The sequence below is a fragment of the Sinocyclocheilus grahami genome, unplaced genomic scaffold (genome assembly GCF_001515645.1).
Source record: "Sinocyclocheilus grahami isolate Dianchi unplaced genomic scaffold, SAMN03320097.WGS_v1.1 scaffold25.1, whole genome shotgun sequence".
Lineage (NCBI taxonomy): Eukaryota > Metazoa > Chordata > Actinopteri > Cypriniformes > Cyprinidae > Sinocyclocheilus > Sinocyclocheilus grahami.
In genome coordinates, this window is record NW_015505204.1 from 1,430,006 (window position 1) to 1,453,827 (window position 23,822).

The window sequence follows — 23,822 nt, forward strand, 5'->3', positions numbered from 1 at the left end:
TATGCTGTGCACTGTATATATATATATATATATATATATATATGTACTATATATACTTACTTTCACACAAATTATGCTGATTATATTATTGAATATAATGAAAAAATATGAATTTAGATTTTTCAGGGTTATATTTTGTATTGTACAATTGTACATCATAGACAATTACACAATTAGGACCTAATTTTCCCTTGTTTTCCCTTGTATTTTAGATGTTTATATAATATACTTCTCTCTCTATTTTTGTATTAGACACTAATGCAAAAATCCATAGTTCTGCTCTCCTGCATTAATTGTTTCATTGCTGTTGTCCAATATTAAAAGTGTAATTTATGATGGTGGTGGTTCTTGGTTCAAAGCCAGATTAATAGCACTAATATTGTTCAGTGAATGAATGAGCCATCTGCTTCAGTGTAGATCTAAGCACGTCTTGGGAATTCGTGTACTTATCTGCGCATAATTCTTGTGCTGAAAGATTTTTGTTTAAATATGTGATGTGAGAAATATGTAACCAGCAATTGTGTAATCATGATAAGATGGTGCTGCATTGATCATGGATTGTTAGAACTATTTATTGACCGAGGTGACAGGAGATGGTGTTAAAGTTTGGTGCTGAACTTTGAGAGTTGTTCTGTAATTGCTTGGGTTCTGTAGGATCCAGAGGGTTCTGAATGATATTTGCATTCAGGGTTGGTTCCACTGCAGAGAGATAGAGAGGCCTTTGCATTCTGATTGGTGGAGGAGTTGCTAGACAACAGATGTCTGGCCTGTTGGTAGGTGGACTACCTGTGGAGCTGGGGGTGGGGGGAGTTTATTAGTGATAGAAGGAGAGAGTTGCGATAAACTGATAAAGAAAATGGGGAACTGAGTGATTTGAGCTAATGTGCATGCTATTTTATCCCCCTCACCCTCTTCACAACTTAATTTATTCCCTCCATCTGAACAAAAATGAGAGAAGGAGCTGAATGTAACCTAAGGCTGAGCAGAGCTATTCATTTATGATCTCAATTCAAATTCAAATAAATCATGTTTTCATGTGATTCACCAGGCTTCATTTCACAATGAATCAGCTGCGATTATGACTATGTGCAGAATTGCATACTAGCATGCATCTCATGTTATTTTAGTAGTATTTTATGCATACTGTGCACAGTACACATTAAATACCTTTTAAATACATTTGCCAAAATGTGCAGTATTCATGTATTTTGTGAGTCTTTCATTTCTAGCATAACAAATTACCCTTTCTTTTTAAAGCGCAGCTTAAAGAGATAGTTCCCCTAAAAAATAAATGTCCTGTCATTATTTACACACCTTCAAGTTGTTCCAAACCTGTTTACCTCTTTCATTCGTTGAGCTCAAAAGAAGCTATTTTGAAGAATGTTGGTAACTAGACAATTGATGGTAGCCATTGACTTCAGTAGCATGGAAAAAAAACAATACTATTGAAGTCAATGGCTACCATCAGCTGATTGGTTAGCAACATACTTCAAAAGATCTTCTTTTGTGCTCAACAGATGAAATAAATGACACAAGTGTGAGTGTTTCATTTTTGGGTGAATCATCCCTTTAACCCCTTAACATTTTTACACAAAAATGAATTCAAAATGCAAAATAACCCTTTCTGGGATGAATTTAGCATGAATTTAGCATTCAGCGGAATGAGGTCCTGTGAAACAACGCAGCATACTACACTTTGAAGCATCTATCATTGCCTATTGACTGTTTCGTTTTCTAGGTAGGCAGTATATATGTACACTATGCAGTAAGGAGGCTTTATTAATTTGTTTACCTCTGTAATTGTGTCTTAATGACTTGTTAATTTTATTGTGACTGATGTGAGATGCTTTGAATTCTGAATCAAGTCACATGATTCTTTGGAGAATTGTGTTTTTTTTCTGATTGCGAGTTATGTTTAGTATGTTTTTTAAATATCAGATTAGTACAGAAGAGAGAAGAGCACATGTGGTTATTTATAGTTTTCTGCAGGTCAGGGTGCCATCTGCCCTGAATACACCCTTACAGGCATCAAAACACTGTCCTCTGGTGGTGATTCAAAGATCTGCAGTCTCTCACACAAGCACTAGACATGAAGCACCTTATTGGTTGAAACATGTCCAGTATATCAGTTATAGTCTCAACAAATTGTTTTTGTAATTTCTGTTTCAGATCACCAGAAACTGGAGAGAGAGGCCCGGATTTGCCGTCTCTTGAAACACCCGAATATTGGTAATGGATTCAGTTTTTCCAAAGACGTTTTTTTTTTTTTTTTTACCAGAGATTTGTATTACCTAATGGTAACTAAAGATGAGAAAATGACAGATAAAATTATCTTTGTAGTTCGACTCCATGACAGCATATCGGAGGAGGGCTTCCATTACCTAGTTTTTGATCTGTAAGTATATTAATTCAGTCTCTTCCTTACTTCTTATTAGGCTTTCTTTTCTATCTTTGCTTTCTCAGAGTCGGTGTGGTTAGTATTAGACTGCCCCATTTACAAAGTGCTACTGATATTTATGTGATAGCAGGACAGTGCCCAGAGGGCAGCCTTCGGCAAATCTCTGAGTCAGTGAGCCCATTTTCAGCATTGCTTTATAGAAGGGACTTATAGAATGTTTTTATTTCTTTGCTACATTCATACTGCAGCTGCATAGAGTTGCCAGTCCTGTTTTAGAGTGTTAAATAGTTACGTTCACAAACAAATAATAAACTAACATGACAACCCCATTCTTATAACATTGCCCTTTAAGCTGTAGAATAATCAAATTTTTAAAAATGTTTTTTAAATGCATTTTCAAGCTTATTTATTTGAAAAGTATGGTAAAAAAACAGCAATAGCGTAAAATATTACAAATTAAAAGAACTGTTTTCTATTTGAATATATTTTAAAATTTTAAATTAAATAACTGAAAATTATTTATTTATTCAAATTAGGATTTGGTACTTAATTATCCGTTATTATTGGTGATCAATTATTATGATTCTTGTATATTAATATCAATGTTTTTGCTGCTTCATATTTTTGTGGAAACAGTGGTAAATTTTTTTCAGGAATCTTTCATGAATAGAACGTTCAATGAACAGCATTTATTCAAAATAAAAATAAAAATATTTGAAATTGTCACTTTCGTACAATTGAATGTGTCCTCACTGAATAAAAGTATTTAAAAAAATGTTACTTACTGACTTTTGAATGCTAGTGTATCAAAAATATTGTTGATCAGCAAAAACTCTTTCAACAGTGAAAACAATCAGAAAGGTTTCTTGAGTGCTAATTCAGTATATTGTATATAAAAATTATTTCTAAATGATCATGTGACACTGAAGACTGAAGGAATGATGCTAAAATTCAGCTTTGCCATCAGAAATAAATACTTTTTTAATATATGCAAATATAAAACAGTTATATTAAATTGCAATCATATTTAACAGTATTACTGTTTTTACTGTATTTTTGATCAATTAAATGCAGCCTTAGTGAGCATCTTTTAAAAACATTAAAATCACAATTATTACAAACTTTTGACTGGTATGATATATTATTGTATATGAACAGGACAATTCAAGTCACATCTGTTTGTAAATACGGTTGTCGATCCTAAACACTGGCTGTGTGAATATAGCCTTTGAAATAGAGCAGACCAGTGGATTGTGATGACTCCTGCCTGCATGACATCAAGAAATGTCTTCTGTCGTGAATGGCTTATGTTATAGTTTTGCTAGTATGTGGCTGATGTGGCTGATGGGAGAAAGGCAGGCAAACAGAGAGGAGAACACAAGGACAAACAAGCAGAGAGAAACAAGAAGAGAGACACAAGCTGTCATATTCACTAATATTAAACTGTTTGTGACCCAGATTCACACAGTATGACAACCGCTTGCACTGCTATTTTTGAATACTGTCAGATTTTGTACGAATAAACATACAGTGTTGATTTTTAGTTTAGGTTTTGAATAGAGCTCAACAATACAGCTCACTTTGTCATTGGACTATAGCTTACAGAAGCTACAGCCAAACAGTACAATGTTACAAAATATAGAAAAACACTTTTCAAACAAGCATTGTTGAAAGACATAATGGAATTAGTCTTGTTGGTCTGTTTAAATGATATAACATCTCATATTTGGCAAATGTAGATAGGTTGTCCTTAGCAAATCTGTTGTTTTAATTACAAATGTTGATATAAATTGTTGCTTCTCTAATTCAAATCATACTAAAAACTCTATTTTTCAGGTAGGTGAAATGTAAATGCATGTTGTAGAGTACAACGACCAGGCAATTCCTTGTGAAAATTAATTTTTGCACTTGTAGTGTACTTTAATTCTCAAAAGTATATATATTTTTTAAATGTTGTACTTGCAGATATAATATTAATAAAATAAATGCCACTTAAGTGTGGAGAGAGAGCTGTTTCTTAACACACTTCAGTATACTTAATATTGCCAAAATAAAAGTTTTACTTAAAAAATACATTTTAAAGCATTGTTTTAATAATCTTTTGTCAGGCTTTAAAAAAGTACACTTATTTTAATGTGTTGACTGACATACTACAGTACATGTAATGTATTTAATTTCATATAATTTCATCTGTAAGTTTAAAGTTAAATTATTTTAAATGTACTAAATTCTAACGCCTATTACAAATGTGTTAATACAAATATACTTAAATGCACGCATGACATTGACAGTAACAAGCAAATAACAAGTGTGCAGTTCACACCTAACTATATTATTTAAAAGTATATTATTTCTGTGATATGTACTTTTTTTTATAAAAGTGTGCTAAAGTATGCTTCTTTTTTTCACAAGGGATGTCTTTGCTTCAATCAGTGTGCTTTTTTGATTAAAAGGTCCTTTCCACAGACACCATGTTGAGTGTCACCATAATGGTCTGTCTACCTCCATCATACTGTCTATTGTTACTCTACTCTACAGTGTAATTATCCACCGCTATCTTGCAAAAACTCCCCACTGTGGGGACTATGGTAATTGCCATTTCTATGGTAACAGTGACTTCTCTGATTGCTGAATCTGACTTCAGGACTTTTAGGATTCGGGATAGAAAAGCGCTCCATCAGGAATTAAACATATTTTGAAATTACATTGCTTTTATGAAAGCATGTAGCAAAAGAAAAAAAAAGAATAACTTTACATATTGACCTTTGACCTCAGGGTTACTGGAGGTGAGCTGTTTGAAGACATTGTAGCAAGAGAGTACTACAGCGAGGCTGATGCCAGGTAAGAACATTCAGACAGACATATTATAACAGTAGCGCATTAGAACATTCATAACGTCAAGTTTGTTCTACATAAAATATGCTTACAGACAGTTCTTTTAGGTTGCACACATTTGTGAGCCTGTTTCTCTGTGTGCAAGTTATTTATACCGATGATAAATTATACACTGCTTGCCTTCACAGCCTCACCTCCTTGAGTGTAATTTTGCATGTGTAAAGGAAAATGTGCTTGTGTGTCTTTGGGGCTGGACAAGAAAGTGTGTGGCATGTTATTTATAGATGATTAATGACTGCATGCATTCATGAATGTATAATTCTATGTACAATCCTCCACAACTTCATAAAAGGTTGATAAAGTCCCTACTATCTCTATTTTCCTCTAAGTTCCCTCTTTTTACTGATTATGTTGCTTGATTTATTTTTTTACTTGTGTTCCTTCCGCCTGCCTTTGTCACACTTTCCCTCTGTCTTACCTTTCTCTTTCACTGCCTCTCTCTCTCTCTTAGTCACTGCATTCAGCAGATTTTGGAGAGCGTTCATCACTGCCATGTTAATGGGATCGTCCACAGGGATCTGAAGGTCAGGACACACACACACACACACACACACACACACACTTATGCTTCTCCAGACAGTGGTGCTCAATGTAGCACAGTCCAGTACCAAATTTAGCACAGTCTGATGTAGCCGGATCTCATATTGTCGAACAGAAAATAGCCTTGCTGTGTCTGAGAATGAAATATTTTATCCTTTCATCTACTGAAATCTTCACAAAGCCTTTTAGCTAGTGAAAATCAATCCACATTTGTGCAGATACAATACAGACTTTGACAGATTTAGCTTTTTTGTTCTTTGGCCAAAATGTCTTTCAACCTGCTGAGGAGGAATGAGTAATCATAGCATGGCTGTGCTGTTAATAAACCTTTTATTCAGTAAATAGCTACTTTTAGAAAAGTCATCACATAAGGGAGAATTAAGACCATTTAGTGATATGCTTGTGTGTCTCTATGCTGTTCTTAAAGCCTGAGAATTTGCTGTTGGCCAGTAAGATGAAGGGGGCAGCAGTTAAGCTTGCTGACTTTGGTTTGGCCATAGAGGTCCAGGGTGACCAGCAGGCATGGTTTGGTAAGTACCACAAAAAATAGATAAGATAGATAGTGTGGAAGATTTTTATTAATCAAAATATGAACTAATCAAGTATAATCAATGTGAATCTAGCCATTTATGTATCAAGTTATTCTACTGTTATAATCATGTATCTCAAGGCCTACATGAGAATGGAATGTGCAGACAGTGCAGGGGTACAGTATATGGTGGAACTGCACACTCTATTTGGACATTAGACAAAATATATGACGAGACCTCCTTGGTGCAGACATTACAAAAATACAGTATATGGTACAGTTACATGTCCTGTTTTGACATTAGATAAAATATATGATTAGGCCTCCTCGTTTCACTTAAAATAAATTCTACATCCTAAAAGCAGGCTGGAGTCACAGCCAAAAGAGGTAAAAGAGTTGATAAACAATAACCATATGTATGAAATGTATTGAACGTGGGCACGCCTTCGGGAAGCACTGTATAAAAGAGAGTACAGACACAGACTCTATAGATTGTTCTACAGAGCTTTCTCGGTTTTATTGTCTCTTGATAATAAAATCTCTTCTGGCATCAAAACCCCAAGACTTTAAGAATGATTCCTCACAGCATCAGCAGAAGCCACCACAATAGATAGATAGATAGATAGATAGATGTCCGGAAGTAGAGCTGAAGTCCAGCTAAAGATATACTTAAGTATATTTGATTGTGCTAAAGTGGAACTATTGCAAGTATACTTCAGGTACACTTTAAATAAAACATTTTAAGCATTTATGCATTTCTTGCACTTACATACTGATATTATAGATCATTCAATCCTTATTAGTAGTGATATTAAAACACTCAGGCGTAATATTAAGAAATGTGCATTGTGCGATAAAGAAATACTCCAAATAAATTTTATATATAAGTTTTTATATCAGTAAGTATTAACTGATATGCCAATACATATGCTAATGGTTTTGGAGTATGCTCAGTTTGAATAATTATATAAATTTTATTTTAAATAGAAAAGTTCAGTTGTTTGGGGCCAGTATGTCTTTTTTTAATAATAATACTTTTATTCAGCAAGGATGTTAAATTTAATTATGGATATGTTTAGAACATTAAGTACATTTAGTGCATTGCTATCTTGGCAACTAAGTAAAATAACGAAAAAAAAATTTTTTTAATGGTTTTAGTTTAACTTTAATAACCTGGCAGCATAGGTATAAATTACATTTTAATATATATTAAAATAGAAAACATTCATTTAAAGTTGTAATATGAACAAGAATAACAAAATGAATGTTTTACTGTATATTTGATCATATAAATGCAACCTTATTTTTCATAAGAGACTCACAAACATTAAACAAATCTTACAGGCCCCAAATTTTTGAATGGTGTATGTTTGTACTTTTTATAATGAAGTGTGTTTAATTAAAACAAGTTTGCTACAAAAAATGGTTCTTGTTTAGTACGTAATCAGGATCAGTCGAGGCTGCAAAAACAGAATTTTATAGGGAACACTGTTTTATTAGTAATTTTGCTGTAAACATTTTTGCATGACTAAGCTTATACACGCCAACTGGGCAAAATACACTTTTAAATATTCTACAAAATAATAATTTAATACTATAGAAACAGCATCCTTTTTTTTCAGGTTTTGCTGGTACTCCAGGGTACCTGTCCCCAGAGGTCTTGAGGAAAGATCCTTATGGCAAACCGGTGGACATGTGGGCCTGCGGTAAGGGAGGAATGAGTCACAAAAATATCAGACTCGTAAGTGAGTCGGTGTGATGGATGTCACTGTTGAAGCTCATTAACTGATTATTAAATTATTGCAGCCTGAGTTTTTAAGCAGCATTGAATCTAATCCACTAAATGGAGTGTCCCTGGCAAATTGTCTTTCTGTTTTTAGGCTTAAAACTAGTTAGTCCAATTAAAGCAGTTGAATGAATGTTTCAATTTAGCCTTGATGTTAAAATGATTGCACAATTATTCAAATTCACCATTAGGAAGTTCTTCCCATTTAAAAAAGATGTTAGATGGTAATACCATGGTGCTTTCTGAATGGTACTGAATTATTACCGTAATCGTGTATCATACCTCGGGACTGTCATCCAAAGTTAAAAGCAACATTACTATGGTAGATATCCAAAAAATATAGTAGTACCAGAGTACCATGTTTATTTGATTCCACCGTACTCAGTGTTTGAATATAACTGATTAAGTACAGACATCTTAGCTGAATTTATGACCAGATTATTTGATACTCAAGCATTTGCTTGAAGAATATTCCTCTCTCAATGTGGCCGTAATAGTATATGTGTTTCATAGGTGTGATTCTCTACATTCTGCTGGTTGGATATCCACCATTTTGGGATGAAGACCAGCATCGCCTCTATCAGCAGATTAAGGCTGGTGCATATGACGTGAGTCTGAATTTCCAATGATTTGCCTGCACAGTGTTCACTACAAGATTATTAAAGCTATTACAGCTACAAATGCAACATCTGATTATATTGCTAAAAACTCTGATGATAAATTGATGTTTCCTTGGCTTCCTACAAATTCATACAAAAATGATTAAATTATGGATTCTTGTGTTGTATCTTATGTCTGTATGTAGTTTCCTTCTCCTGAGTGGGACACAGTGACCCCTGACGCTAAAGATCTGATTAATAAGATGTTGACTATCAATCCTTCTAAGCGCATCACAGCTGCTGAAGCCCTCAAACACCCCTGGATCTGCGTATGTGTTTCAACAACACACACAAAATACTAACATGCATGTTTCTTTATATACTACAAAAGAATTTCCTAATCCTCACTAATGACTTGTAATCATTCTGTCTCTTTCTGTAGCAACGCTCCACTGTAGCCTCTATGATGCACAGACAGGAAACCGTGGAGTGCTTGAAGAAATTCAATGCCAGAAGGAAACTCAAGGTTAGTTTTGGTCTGACTTTCTTTAAACATCTACATGTCCTTTGATCAATCTTCAGCTTTCTTCACACTGTCAGTTTACTTCAGAGTTTTAAAAACTATGCATTTACTTCCTTAGTGCTTGCAAGAAAGATTCTTTTAAATGTAATGCTTTGTATTATTGCATTACTCCCTATCTTGTTATACTAATTACATTATACTTGCCAATGATTCATGAAAACAATTTAGTTATGTGTAATTTAGTTAGATTTGATCAATCCACCAGCAGGGCAACCCTGGGCCAAGTGGTGTTGTGAGGAAGGGAAAGTTTTCAATTGTATTTGCCAGAAATGTAACACATTACAAATTTAAAAAAAAGTAACGGCGGTATTGTGTGTAAATGAGAAAAATAGTGTTTATTTATTGATTTTTTCCAAAAACTCCAAGAATTATGTAATGTAAAGATTACTTGCAGTGCTCAAAGCTGACAAGGTAGTCTAGCAATCCTCCGCATACATTATGAAAATAAGGGTATACATTGCTTCTGCACTATTCTTTCTTTCATTTCTCTCTTGCTTGTTGTTTTTTTTCCTTTTCTTTAATTTCCAAAACTTCTTGCTACTAGGGTGCAATTTTGACCACTCTCCTGGTCACAAGAAACTTCTCAGGTATGTCTGGCTCTGCTGACCTGTATGTGTGAATGCGTGTGTGTGTTTAAACTCCCTTCTTTTTTATCTTCTTATATGTGAACATGATTCTCATAATGCTATTTTTCATTAATCTTGGTATTGGTTATTTTACAGTTAATTTGTTTTTTATTATTATTCTTTAAATTTTTAAAGCAAGGTGGTAAAGTACGCCTTTTCAGACATTTTATTTAACCTTTCTTTCCTGTTTATCATTGCTTTATCTCTTTTTGGGGGGGTCCTGTGTGTCCTGTGAGGTAAGAGTCTGTTTGGACATAAGAAGGGGATGTGTTTTTACTCTAACCAGTGAGCTGGTTTGCTTGTTTGACACACTTCCCTGTTACTCCCGAGATACTAATTACCCTTGTTTGCATGAAATCAAACAGATTACATTCATAACGTCAACTAGCATTTAGTCTTGAACGTACATGCAATGTTTTAAACAAAAAAAACTGCAAGTTTCAAATGCAAATATGCATTTTCAATAATAAAATACAAAACAAGTACGTTATGAATGTAATCATAATATAATAATTCTGAGTTATTGGGAGAGTAAACTTTTTCTGTCTTGCTCATAGAAGTATTTTGAATGCTCGATCATTTTCTGGTTACATTTCTGTCTGGATATGTTCATGTACATCCTGGAATGTTACATTTATATATACGGTATAATTCATAGGTTTAGCATTTACATATGATGGTTGTTACCAAAAATATATTTGGAAACATGTTATAAAAGAACGATAGAAAGCTTAGATTCAGTGTAATAGCTGTATGGTCGTCTGCACTTAATTTGTAATAAGCTGTATTCTAAAGCAACTTTTTTTTCGAGGGCAAGTGTGTGCGCTTCTGTGAAATATTTGCATGCTATTTTGGAAAAAAATAATATTTTTTATATTATATTATATATTTACAATATCTATGCACATAGCACAACAGTTCAATTATCATGACATTTATAAAAGTAATGAAATATATTTAATAGGATGATTTCTGTTATTTTAGGGTAAAAAAGTGACTTTTATATATTTTCCTGTTTACCAACAAGGAGATTACAGCCACAGACTGTGAGAAAATTGTACACAGTATATCACACATCCTACAACACACATCCTCTAAGAATAGAGTTGCTTATTTTGGTTTAAATTGTGTCCTGAGTTTAATATTTTATATCCCTTAGCCTTGCGTTTGTGTACCAAGAGTCTCTATCCTAAAAATGAATTATTTGAATTGTTTCTCCTGCCCGAGGTCTTGTGACACAATAATCCCAGAATGCCTGCTGCATGTGCCTTCATGGATTTATAATGTTATTATGCAGAAATAATCATGGTTTCCTTTTATTTTTCATCCAACAGCAGCCAAGAGCTTGTTGAACAAGAAGTCAGATGGTGTGAAGGTGGGTTAAATCTGTTTCCTATTCATCTTTTGGCAAAACTAAGATGTATAAAGAACATCAGTACTTGGCAAAGCCTGAGAATAATCTTGCAGCAGAACAATTTGTTTTTTGGACGTTTTTCCCAGAAATTATGAGGTCTTTAATTGGATCAGTTTCCAATTCAACAACAATATAGTTAATATATTAGAGTGCTGTGTGGCATTTTGATAAATTCCATTTCAATTCTAATTTTCAGGTTTTATTTAGGAAATTGTTTACATTTTGGCAATAAAAATTTATTTGGACCTTTCAGTCATTAATAAAATGTTTAGTTCCTTCCCTGAATTTGCTGGAAATGAAATGGAATTACCCATCATTGTCACTTTTAATTTTGAATGTGTATATGAATGTATATAAATGTGTATTCCATTGTTCTAGCACTATGGGGGGAATTCACTAAAAATTATTTTTAGGGATTCACCAAAGAAATTATGCAAATCAAGTAAAAAGTACAGACACCATGCAGACAAACATCTTTTTTGCTTCTGAATGCAGATCATTACAAATAAATTGCCATCTAAATAAGCCTAATGTAGAAAGGAGGACTTGTTTCCTTAAATGAACAATTACTTAATTTGAATACATGGAACAGCACTATGCCAGACAGCACAAAAGATGCGGGTTTTTGTGTTGAAATACTGTTTAGTGAATTTGCCCCATACTTTCCCCCCAATATGTTTAATTTGCAGAGTTTCTTGTTTCAGTTTGCTTTCTGTTCTAGAATTTTATTTTCTCATAATTTATTCTAAAACAATTCATAAGAGGTTTCTGACACAAATTAAAAAAAAAATGTGATGTTGGTTTGTCGCATGTGTTACTCATGTGTCTTTTATGTCTTTATCAGATTTTACATAAGAAAAAATGAAATTAATTAGGCAACTCTCACAAAACATATTTTTAAAAATAAGTTAAGAAAGGATATAAATTATTAAAAAAAAAAAATGTGTTGTTGTAAAAAAATATTAATAATGTGCATTGCCAATCACAACCTATTTTACTTTCATAATGTGACATTTTAAACAGGATGTTCCACTTGAAAATATATAGTGGTGGGACTTGTATTTTAAGCATCAGAAAAGAATAACAATGCCTAAATGGCTATTTGGTGATTTGGTTAACATTATTCAGTAGACCACTGGCCACTTTGATTAATATTATAAATATATATATTTTTATTATAATTTTTTTTGTGGGGGGGGGGAACATGCAATAAGAAAGTAAATGGGTGCAGTTTTGGTATTTTGGTATATGGTAAATATAAAAAGTTAATTTATAAAGCAAAAAAACAGAAAACAATTAATTTTGAAAAAATCTCAGGACCTTTAATTTTATAATTCAATTCTTTTGTTATTTGTGGCACAATAGGTGCACAATTTTTGTTTGTGAGTTGCTGTATCATCAGATCATCCATCATCAGTTCCGTATCTGTGTTCCTCAGTATATCTGTGTATTTCTACATCTGTGTATTTTGGATGCCCTGTCACAACACTCCTGTTGTCCCCCAGTCTTGTGTAATTTTGTAACCCTAGTGTGATGCAGTAAACCCCATCAGTGTGATATTTGGTAATGTGTGATCTGCTCCTCGTCCCACTTGCAGGTTAACAACAAAACCAACCTAGCCAGCAGCCCCAAAGACACAGGCCCCGCCCCAGCACTGGTACCCACAACAACAACCCCGCCCCTTGCACAACATCACCCCTGTAGACCCTCCCCCTGTAACCAACAAGCCAGATTTGCTTACCTTTTCATCATACCACAATAGCTCTGTTCCAAAATCCAGTGAGCTGCCTTATTGTCTACTACCTACATAGGCAACTAGTTTCCAAGGCAACTATCAAACATTCTCATAAGTGATCAAATGAACACAAATGGCGTTCCTGCATAAAGCAAATTATACAATTCACATTTGATTCCAGCATATTTAAATGTTAGCATGTTGCTAAGCTAACACAAGCAGAAAACATACAGATGTTGGGTGAAATACTGAAACTTTAATTGGGTTGTACTATTTTTCATGTTTCAGTACATACAGTACATACAGTATATTTTTAGTCAATATTTCTTATGTTGCATTGCATTCTGGGATTGGTTTGTCTTAAAAGGATATTTATTATGCTGCCTTAGGATTGTGTCTAATGTTGCTGCCTATATTTTGGAACAGCTTTGGCATTGTTTGTCTAGATAAACTAATAAACTAATGCTTCACTTTTATGCCTTAAACTGAGTACAGTATTTTTAAGGTATATAAACTAACTTAAGATCATGTGAACGTCATATTTTCATATCGAGCTAAAATGAAAGACAACATATGCAAGGAAAACCAAGGGTTTGTAAATCTGGCACTGTTGGTGTGTCGTCTAACCAAAGTTCAGAGTCCTTGCATGATTTTACTCACCTCTCATGTCACATTTATGTCACACATGTGTTGTTCTTCCATTTGAACTCTTAATTCCAGGAAATTTAGGGTTGTATTCAATCAAATTGTCTTTGAAACATCAAAAGCGACTGCTGCTACTTGATGTTTTGCAATGATATAGTTTTATGGCATCTCAAGCACAAAAATCCATATAGCGCTTGTGGTTTTGCTTGCACAGTCATGGTGTATTGCATGTATGTAAACAAATGTCTCTCAGACTGACGACACTGTGACGCACATGTACTGACACACATAGACTATTTCTCTCTATCTTCTGTCTCACACACACATACACACACACACACACACACACACACACACACACACACACACAGGCACTCAGTGATGTTTCTTAGACAAATGACAAGTGTGTGTATGTAATCTTCTCTAATCTGGTGGTCATAAGACAAGACATCATCAGTTTCACTTAGTCCTGCTCCAAGACCACCAGGCTGATTAATTACATTGTATCTGTCTGGGTATGTGTGTGGATGTGTCTGTGACTTAGGGATCACCTCATAGCAGTGATCCACAGCTTGTTTGTTTTAAAGAAAGAATATATCATATTGCAGGAGAAAACTGATCCAAAATCTATAGAATTTCTTGCTAATTATTTAGTAATTACCATAAACAGCAAATCAGATAAATGGCAAGCAATGTATTTAAAAGACATATACAGTAATATATATGTCCATGGTTTTCACCGATATAAAAATATGCCACATATTTGTACTATGTGTATTTTAAGCATACACTACAAATCAAACGTTTTTGAAAGTAGTATCTCATTCTCATCAAGGCTGCATTTATTTGATCAAAATACAGTAAAAACAGTAATATTTTCCCTTGTGATCCTTCCGAAATCATTCTAATATGCTGATTCGGTGCTCAGGGAAGATTTCTTATATCAATGCTGAATTATTGATCATATATTTTATATATTTTGTGTGTAATATTTGCCATATATCTGATTTCTGTATGGGGGCAGTTAGAGGTAAATGCTTTTGCTATTCCTTGTACTTTTGTTAATTGCTATTTGGTATTGTATGTGTGCACATGATTGCACTTCATTTTAAGTTGCTTTTGTAAGAAAATGCCTGCTAAAATATATTTTAAAGCTATGCCAGATCCAATTATACTCCAAACAAATTGGACATTTTAGTTCCATCTCTGCATGAGCCGAACTGGATAAGGAGCCATTTTAGAGAATAATGATATGACTAATGAGTCTACTTCCAAAATATTAGAGGACAAATGCACATAGATTTCAGGTTTATTTTTGAGGTATTTTTGATATGCATGGACAACGTTCAGCATGAATGGGAGGAAGAAGGCTGTGTGTGTGTGTGTGTGTGTGTGTGTGTGTTTTGGATGGGGTCATTTGCATTTGCAATTCCATGCATGTTGTGTCTGGTACACAGCCATTATATGCCATTATGCTTTATCAAGCTTCTTTTCCATATACAAATAATGATCTTTTTTCACTCCCTTTCACTATTTCAGGAGCCACAAACTACCGTGATCCACAACCCAGTGGACAGAAACAAGGTAATATGATGCATTTTTGTTAGCGGAGGTGTATCAAAATAGCGACACCAAATGAGACTGTGTCCAGTGTTCAGTCTGAAGGTGATTCATATGTATTCTTTCACATTTCTCCAGGAGTCTACAGAGAGTGCCAACACAACTATCGAGGACGAGGACCTTAAAGGTAAAGCTTGGCGTTTCCCTGGCCGCGTGTCTGCCCGTAGACATGCCATTTGTTGCTGTTTTCCCTCCCCAATATGTCTTCCATATGTGCTTCTCCTCAGTCATATATACACTCTTTCTTGTTTATTTTCCCCAACGAATTTGTATTGCCCGTTGCAGCCATTCTCTCTTCCCCTTCATCCTTCGTTCGTTTCCCCGCATAAGGGTGTCTGTCAGTATTTTTTGTCGAGTGTGCTATTTGAAATGTCTTCTTTTTCGTTTGTCCTGCTCCTGTTGTTTCTTCCTCTCATTGGTTCAATGTACAGCCAGACGCTTTGGAAACCTCAGCATTAATTCAATCTGGCAACCTGCGGGCGGCCCGCAAAACTCCGAGCCCAAGCAGGCGCCCAACTCCTCGGTGCAGAGTAAGTCCATAATGGGCAGGAGACAAAATCACCCCGTCCTCCCCTAACGTTGTTCAAATCCTTGTATGAACGAGAGGCCCCTCAACAAATCAAATCTGCCCATTTAAGGATACTTTTTAATTGACAACTCCAAACTTCATCCCTCATCAATGCTCCAAATGTTTTAATCCATCCAGCTGTTTCTATCAGACACACATTTGTGTCTGCCTATTCTTTCACGGACTGTGCATTTAAGCCCAAGAATATCATAACTCACAATAGTTATAAAGAACACATCAAATTCTAATTTAGCCTAGCATTAAAACCATTTCATCCATCTGGTTTTCGAGAAAAAAACGCCAACTCCAGTCTGTGAAGGAGAGGGAGACATAGATGCGTGTAGCATGTGTTAGAAAGGCCTGATGGATTAAAAGCAAATCGCTGAATCAATAGAGAGATGCTCAAGTCGATGGGAAATCAGGTTTTAATGTGTAAGTACCAGAACGTTCTTTCAATGCGCTCTTCATGAAAAGACACCCTCTCACTGTCTCAAACGCTCTCGACGTGGGAGAAAGACTAGCGCTCTTCATTCTTGCCAGAAAACCACCTGACTGCCTTTTAGCTCTCTATAGGTGCTTGAGGCCTTCCGGTTGCACCACTAACAAACCTCTTCTCACTGAAAAGACTGTTCAGTTGACCTTTTGCCCCTGTGTCCTAGGACTAGAGTCTGCATTATCCTGTGTTGTACCCAACATTCCTAATACGGAGAGATCCACTGCACTAAGAGTGTACTTGCTCCGGTATCCCATCCTGCTCCATGCCTGAGAGCCTGATGTTTGCTCCTTCTGTTTAGTATATCTCCCCCTTCCCACCAATCCAACCTGAAAAAAAATCTAGATTTATTTGTGTATATTTAAACAAATAGACCCGCTTTGGATTTGTTTAAGCTCAGTAATATGGAATGGACCTAAACCAGTATTGAAAGGACAATACGCTGTTTTTCAACGTCAGATTCTGTTTGCACTTTATGTTGACATGATCATGAGACAAAAAGTATTTTGTCTAGATTCTGTGTTTCACATGATGAAAAATAAATATTTTTGATGTTATTTTAGGGCTGTCAATAGATGAAAATATGAGTTGAATTAAATGCAGTTTTCTGATTAATCAAATGAATTGCAGTTAAACATTTACATTAATTCCAATACATTTAGAAATTAATGTTAAATGTTTAAGACGTTAATCCCACTAAATAACACAATTGACAGCCCTGATTCTTTTACTATTGTTATTTTTTAACAAAACAAAAAAAAAACATTCTGATATCTAATGAAACACAGAGGAGAATGGTGTTTCCACATATGCTAACAGCGGCATTTTGCTGAATAATGAAAATGATGTTGAAAAAAAGGTTGAAGGCCCCATGTTACAAAGCATGTCCATGTTAAGAGAAAACAAGCATTAGACGGAATGCTTTTCTGAAGTAAAGTCCTCTTTTTCTCATTTGAAAGCCGCAAACCCTTTTCCATCTCATTTGTCATTCAGTGCCTTCCGGGCGAAAGACATCAGCTAGAAGACGTATCCATGCCTTTTTTTCTTTTCATCTATTAATTTGCAGACACCATAAACTCAGTGCTGGAGAATGAGTGATTTAATGATATAATTAAGATTTCACATTAAATGAACTGTTAAATATTAAAAGTACAAAGTACATTTAACGTCTTTTTGCCCGGTGGGCTGGAGTTATTATGTCATCATCAGTAGACATAGATACATTGCACTAGTTTTATTTGGTGCTTTCATAAGAAATTGCCTTTTTGACCAATTATGAGCCATCTCTTTGCTGTCCCTTAGCTTGCCAAGTTATCAATAAAGGTAAATTTAAACTTTAATACTTTGAATGAAAGTGTTGCCTGTGATTTTCTACCAGTAAACACTGCTCATTCTGAAACTCATCGTAGAGCACTAGGAGTTCTTTTGGGTGCCCTTTGTTTATCAAGTGTCAAAATTGCCTCTTGTTAATAATAAAGAAAACGGAACAACTACAGATTGTACATAGTCATTATATATAAAATTCACACAACCTCTATGTAAGCCAATTAGGGCTGGGTGATATAACCTCTTATAAAATCTTATTTAAAATCTGTATATCTCAATATTTACAGAATGTATTTGCTCTGAAATGGCTTGGAGGATGGAATTTTTTTCTGTCACACTTTATTTTAAGGTCCAACTCTCACCATTAACAAACCATTAACTATGATTTTTGCCTCAATAAACTCCCAAGTTATCAATAAAGGTAAATTTAAACTTTAATACTTTGAATGAAAGTGTTGCCTGTGATTTTCTACCAGTAAACACTGCTCATTCTGAAACTCATCGTAGAGCACTAGGAGTACTAGGAATACGCTTTCCTTTGGGTGCCCTTTGTTTACCAAGTGTCAAAATTGCCTCTTGTTAATAATAAAGAAAACGGAACAACTACAGATTGTACATAGTCATTATATATAAAATTCACACAACCTCTATGTAAGCCAATTAGGGCTGGGTGATATAACCTCTTATAAAATCTTATTTAAAATCTGTATATCTCAATATTTACAGAATGTATTTGCTCTGAAATGGCTTGGAGGATGGAATTTTTTTCTGTCACACTTTATTTTAAGGTCCAACTCTCACCATTAACAAACCATTAACTATGATTTTTGCCTCAATAAACTCCTAATTTGCTACGTATTGTTAAGTTTAGGAATTGGGTAGCGATGCGGAATATGGTCATGCAGAGTATGTGCTTTAATAAACAGCCTATATGTTAATAATAGGCATGCTAATAAGCAACTAGTTAATAGTGAGAATCGGTCCCTATACTAAAGTGTTGCCGTTTTTCCTTTTTAGTTAAAGTTTGTTAGTTTTTTATAGAAGTAGTCGGGTCCAGTTTTCCATGGTTTTTCACTAAATGAACAAGAAAATGTATATTTTATTTAAATGCATCTGTAAACTAATACATTACCTATATTTATTATGCCATGCAGGAATTAAAGTAAACATGAGTGTTGTCGCAAAAGAATCATTCAATCAGTTTTGAATTGATTCAATGAAATCAATCAATCAAACTTCCGAACAGTCAACATTTTGTACATTATTGTGACAGACTCTTTAGGAAATGTAATGGCCAAATAAAAAGTGCTAATTACAATATTTATGATTCATTGCTAATATATCGCCCAGCCCTGAAGCCAACTAAAACCTGCAAAGACAGAAGAGATAAAGGTTCACTGTAAATTTTGTCTGGTGCTTTCTAAACAAAGGTTTGCATTTTGTGGATTGCATGAATTCAGACAAGTTTTGAAATGAGTTGGGATGTTGAATAATAATATTGGTTCTCATGCTGCGAGGGTGTCTGACTCACTCGCTAGACGTCTCTGTGTGTTTCAGCTCGAAAGCAGGACATCATAAAGGTGACTGAACAGCTGATTGAATCCATCAACAACGGAGACTTTGAGAGTTACGCGTGAGTGAACGGTCAACCCTGTTGCTATGGCAACCACAGAACGCTAATGCATTCCTATATTTTCTCTTGATTACTGAGATTATATTTAATGGTCACCTTTTCACAACAGGTGCTCCATTTATATTTAGATCCAAGCCTCACTTAATTACAGCTTTGATGGGCAGAAATGGGAAGATTTCTAGTGTTTTTTTACCAATGTCTGCACACAAATTAAGACTTTTAGCTTTACTTTCTACTCTTTATATCACAGAAAGATTTGCGATCCTGGTCTTACTTCCTTTGAGCCAGAAGCTTTGGGAAACCTGGTGGAGGGGCATGACTTTCACAGGTTCTACTTTGAGAATGGTATCTAGATCCATATCTTTTCACACTCAAAACTTAAAGAGAATAGTTTTACAACAGTATTTTGATCACTGTATTTCTTTGTCATCTCCTTTAGCACTGTCCAAAGGTAATAAACCTGTACACACTATCCTACTGAACCCCCACGTGCACCTGATTGGGGAGGATGCAGCATGCATCGCATACATCCGCCTGACCCAGTACATGGATGGCAGTGGGATACCACGCACCATGCAGTCAGAGGAGACCCGCGTCTGGCACCGTCGAGATGGCAAATGGCTGAACATACACTTCCATCGCTCTGGAGCCCCCAGCGTGCCCATCAAGTAAGACTCATAGAGTGTCTATACTGTTTAATGTATGCGATAATAAATGTCATGATCACAAAAGGGTCATTCTCAGGAAAGTGCGTGAAAAGGTTTTTATCATTTCATTTGAAATGGTTTCTGCAGAGTCTGACCTTTCAAGAAATCAAAATTTGAAACACATACTTTTCTTCAATGAGGATGCATTAAAGGGATAGTTCACCCAGAAAAGAAAATTCAGTCATTAATTACTCACCCTTCTGTCGTTCCAAGCCCACAAGTCCGGGTTTCATTAAAAAATATTTTCATTTGTGTTGCGAAGATGAATGAAGGTCTTATGGGTTTGGAACGATATGAGGGGGTGAGTAAAGGGGTCATCGGATGCAAAATTCACTTTTACATGCTGTTTGAACATAAATGTGTGTTGGCAGTTTGTGTACACATCATGTACACACCCTATAATGATAAAAATCTACCCAGTGCTTTTTTTAAATCCCCAATAATAACGATTACTTTCTCAGATCAGGCCGTTCTGAGATTCTTGGCAGAGTGACCAAAGTCCCTTTCAAGGAAAGTCCGTTCACTCGGCCACCATATTTGCAACGCCTCCAGGCAGCTCAAACAAGACCAAGTCCTATCTAAATGAATGGGGGAATCCTGAAATCTCAAAAACTGCTCGCAGAACTTGCGACTAAATTACATATTTCAAATCAGCAACCAAATCTAAAATGAACTGCCCCATGAATGTTGTTTCTTATGCTCAAATAGCGTTTAAAAAGCTTTTTTCAGGCTAGACCAGCCAATACGCATGCGTAGTTCCAACGCTTTTATGACCGCGCACACGCATCGGCTAAAGCCACTAAAGACACAGTGGATTACGTTTGTTTTTGAAGGGAATGCGCCCCCTGATCTATTTTCAGGCTAGACCAGCCAATACGCATGCGTAGTTCCAACGCTTTTATGACCGCGCACACGCATCGGCTAAAGCCACTAAAGACACAGTGGATTACGTTTGTTTTTTAAGGGAATGCGCCCCCTGATCTACCTAAATGCGTTTGTGTTCGCGCGAATCATTTGTGATCCAGCTTCACCTCCAGAAGAAGTGGGTATTTTTATGAATCTTTGCAAATTGCCTTTCCCAATAATGTGCTAGTTACCAAGTTCCATGGCTAAATGCAGCTAAAGTTGACAGTGTCATGAGAATGGCTCGTCACGCCACGGAAGAAAGGGGCGGGGTAAGCAGAGCTCATTAGCATTTAAAGGGACATGCACCGAAACGGGTCACTGTGAACAGAGCTGTTTTTGACAGGGTAAAAAGGGTGTTGTTTTACACTACCATGGAGAAATTTGAACCAAAGTATGTTATAGACTTTTCATTAAGACCCTAAAGAATCATATCATCTTGTGGAAAATGGGCATCCCAGGATGACCCCTTTAATGACAGAATTTTCATTTTGGGGTGAACTATCCCTTTAAATTGATCCTAAGTATATAATGTTACGAAAGATTTCTATTTTATAATTGTACATTTTTATTTAATTAATTTGTAGCACGCTTATTTTGTTTTATTTTTATGCTGTTCTTTTGAACCTTCTGTTGATCAAAGGACCCTGAAAACAAATTATTGCAGTTCAGTGAAAATGAAAAAGAAAATGAAAGCAGCACAATTGTTTTTAACATTCATAGAAATAAGAAATGTTTCTTGTGCACTAAATCAGCATAATAGAATGAATTCTGAAGGATCTTATGACACTGAATGAAGGTGATGCCTGCTGAAAATTCAATTTTGCCATCACAGGAATAACTGATATTTAAATTTATTAAAATACAAAAAGAGTTATTTTAAATTAGAATAATATTGAACAATATTATTTAAAAAAAACAACCTTGGTGAGCAAAAAAAAACATTAAAAATGTTTAATAGTAGCGTATATTTGAGGACACATCTTCAGAGCTAACGACTTGAGGCTTGATATGTTATGACCTGTTATTGCTCCTTGTGGCTTATTTGGGCAAACTGAAGAAATATCACATTAACATTACTTCGTAATTTAGTGGAATTTGCTAATTCTAATTTAATATCATGCTTATTTCTAAATGTTATTGATGTGTGTTTGTTTGTGTGTTTTTTTATAGTTAATGGAATATTAAGCTTCAATATTTCCCAACTGAGGAGAAACCATCAGCAAAAACCCAACTGTCTGTCAGTCAAACTGGAGGTGTGTCTTCTAAGCCACACCTGCTTCCCAACAACCACGCCCCTCTCCCCTCCCCCCTCGAGGGTCGTTTACATGTTATCGCACATGGACCAGATAATTCAAACGTTTTGCTAAAGGTCATCACCTACACCAAAACCTGTGGGCCATTCGCATATATGGACATTATTAAAAGGAGTGTATTTTTAACATTTTATTTTCTGTTTCTTTTTTTAAGCTGTTTTGGTATGCATTTTAAATGTATAGATATGTAAAGAGAATCACCTTTCCCTAAGTCTGTACTGTATTTTTATGTCTATTTATGTGTGTGCAATATATCAAATTTTGAAAGATAAGAGTGTTAATATTGAGCTTGCTTTTGTTCTGGTGATGTACATATGTCGTGATCGTTCAGATAAAAAAATGATAAAATAAAAATCTTACAAAAAAAAAAAACCTTTAAGAAACTTTTAAAAATACGTACTTTAAATTCTGGCTTACAGCAAAATAAAAATGTTAGTAAATGCTGTCAAAAAGCTTTGTTTATATTTGCTAGTTTACAATGTTTGGCTCCGTAAAGATTCTGATTTACTTTATTTGATTTAAGAGAACTGCAGAATACTAATATGGACTGTATGTTTACTTTTATGTCATAGAATACGAGAAAAAAAAACAGATATCAAAGAGAATGTAGCATATATGATACATCAAACATTGACAAGCATTGGGTAATGCACGGAGGACTATTTTTTGAATGACCATGCTATAATTTGTTTCTTTTTGCTCTTGTTTATGTTGTTTAATTCATGGTTTCCTTATCAAATTGTTTATTTCTATCAATATCATAAGGATCTGATGTGGTAATGATGATAATAGCGATTATCATCATTACCACCAACATATCTAGAAGTATCACCCTACTTTCAGATCGATGTAGCTTAATTTTCCTATATTGTGTGGCTGTGAAAATATTATCCTTTGACTTTATATCATGGCTGTATGAGAAAAAGAAATATAAGTAGCTTATGAGAAACTACATGTATCATTTTCACACATATTTGAGCTTTTTATTTATCCCGACATTATTTTCGCCTATGGCAAGAAGAGCGAAATTGAGCCGAGCCTGATTTACAAGCATGCACACTGCCCTAGTGGTGACTTAGTGTCTGTGCGCCACTCAATCAGAAGTTGATGTCATAGAAGGTGATGTCGGAATGGAACGGTCTTCCTTGAGGAAAAACCTCAATGTACATATTTCGTGATCGTTCAAATAAAAAAAAGAAAAAAAAAAAATCTTAAAAAAAAAAAAAACCTTTAAGAAACTTTAAAAAATACGTACTTTAAATTCTGGCTTACAGCAAAATAAAAATGTTAGTAAATGCTGTCAAAAAGCTTGGTTTATATTTGCTAGTTTACAATGTTTGGCTCCATAAAGATTCTGATTTACTTTATTTGATTTAAGAGAACTGCAGAATACTAATATGGACTGTATGTTTACCTTTATGTCATAGAATACGAGAAAAAAAAACAGATATCAAAGAGAATGTAGCATATATGATACATCAAACATTGACAAGCATTGGGTAATGC

At 34.8% G+C, this 23,822-nt stretch overlaps 2 protein-coding genes across 7 annotated transcripts in view; one reads left to right on the forward strand and one right to left on the reverse strand.

Annotated features, from left to right (window-relative positions):
• Window positions 1-23,448, forward strand: part of camk2d2 (calcium/calmodulin-dependent protein kinase (CaM kinase) II delta 2) — a 38,876-nt gene extending 15,428 nt beyond the window's left edge. The window contains exons 3-22 of one of the 6 annotated variants that reach the window (XM_016248916.1): window positions 2,170-2,229; window positions 2,341-2,395; window positions 5,174-5,239; window positions 5,745-5,817; window positions 6,261-6,363; window positions 7,985-8,068; window positions 8,662-8,756; window positions 8,954-9,076; window positions 9,190-9,273; window positions 9,875-9,917; window positions 11,291-11,331; window positions 12,968-13,027; window positions 15,290-15,334; window positions 15,449-15,497; window positions 15,802-15,900; window positions 17,734-17,754; window positions 19,315-19,390; window positions 19,641-19,735; window positions 19,830-20,058; window positions 22,174-23,448. In XM_016248916.1, the coding sequence (XP_016104402.1) occupies window positions 2,170-2,229; window positions 2,341-2,395; window positions 5,174-5,239; window positions 5,745-5,817; window positions 6,261-6,363; window positions 7,985-8,068; window positions 8,662-8,756; window positions 8,954-9,076; window positions 9,190-9,273; window positions 9,875-9,917; window positions 11,291-11,331; window positions 12,968-13,027; window positions 15,290-15,334; window positions 15,449-15,497; window positions 15,802-15,900; window positions 17,734-17,754; window positions 19,315-19,390; window positions 19,641-19,735; window positions 19,830-20,058; window positions 22,174-22,177 (1,505 nt within the window). In that variant the 3' untranslated portion in view covers window positions 22,178-23,448. Of the gene's footprint in view, window positions 1-2,169; window positions 2,230-2,340; window positions 2,396-5,173; window positions 5,240-5,744; window positions 5,818-6,260; window positions 6,364-7,984; window positions 8,069-8,661; window positions 8,757-8,953; window positions 9,077-9,189; window positions 9,274-9,874; window positions 9,918-11,290; window positions 11,332-12,967; window positions 13,028-15,289; window positions 15,335-15,448; window positions 15,498-15,801; window positions 15,901-17,733; window positions 17,755-19,314; window positions 19,391-19,640; window positions 19,736-19,829; window positions 20,063-22,173 lie in introns of those variants that run through there. The other 5 variants (XM_016248923.1, XM_016248928.1, XM_016248929.1 and 2 more) reach the window with 5 other exon arrangements.
• The window catches only part of LOC107564962 (ankyrin-2-like), a 50,042-nt gene continuing 48,687 nt past the window's right edge, over window positions 22,468-23,822 (reverse strand). The window contains exon 48 of the mRNA XM_016250146.1: window positions 22,468-23,473. The gene's annotated coding sequence lies outside the window, so the exon portion shown is untranslated. The remainder of the gene's footprint in view (window positions 23,474-23,822) is intronic.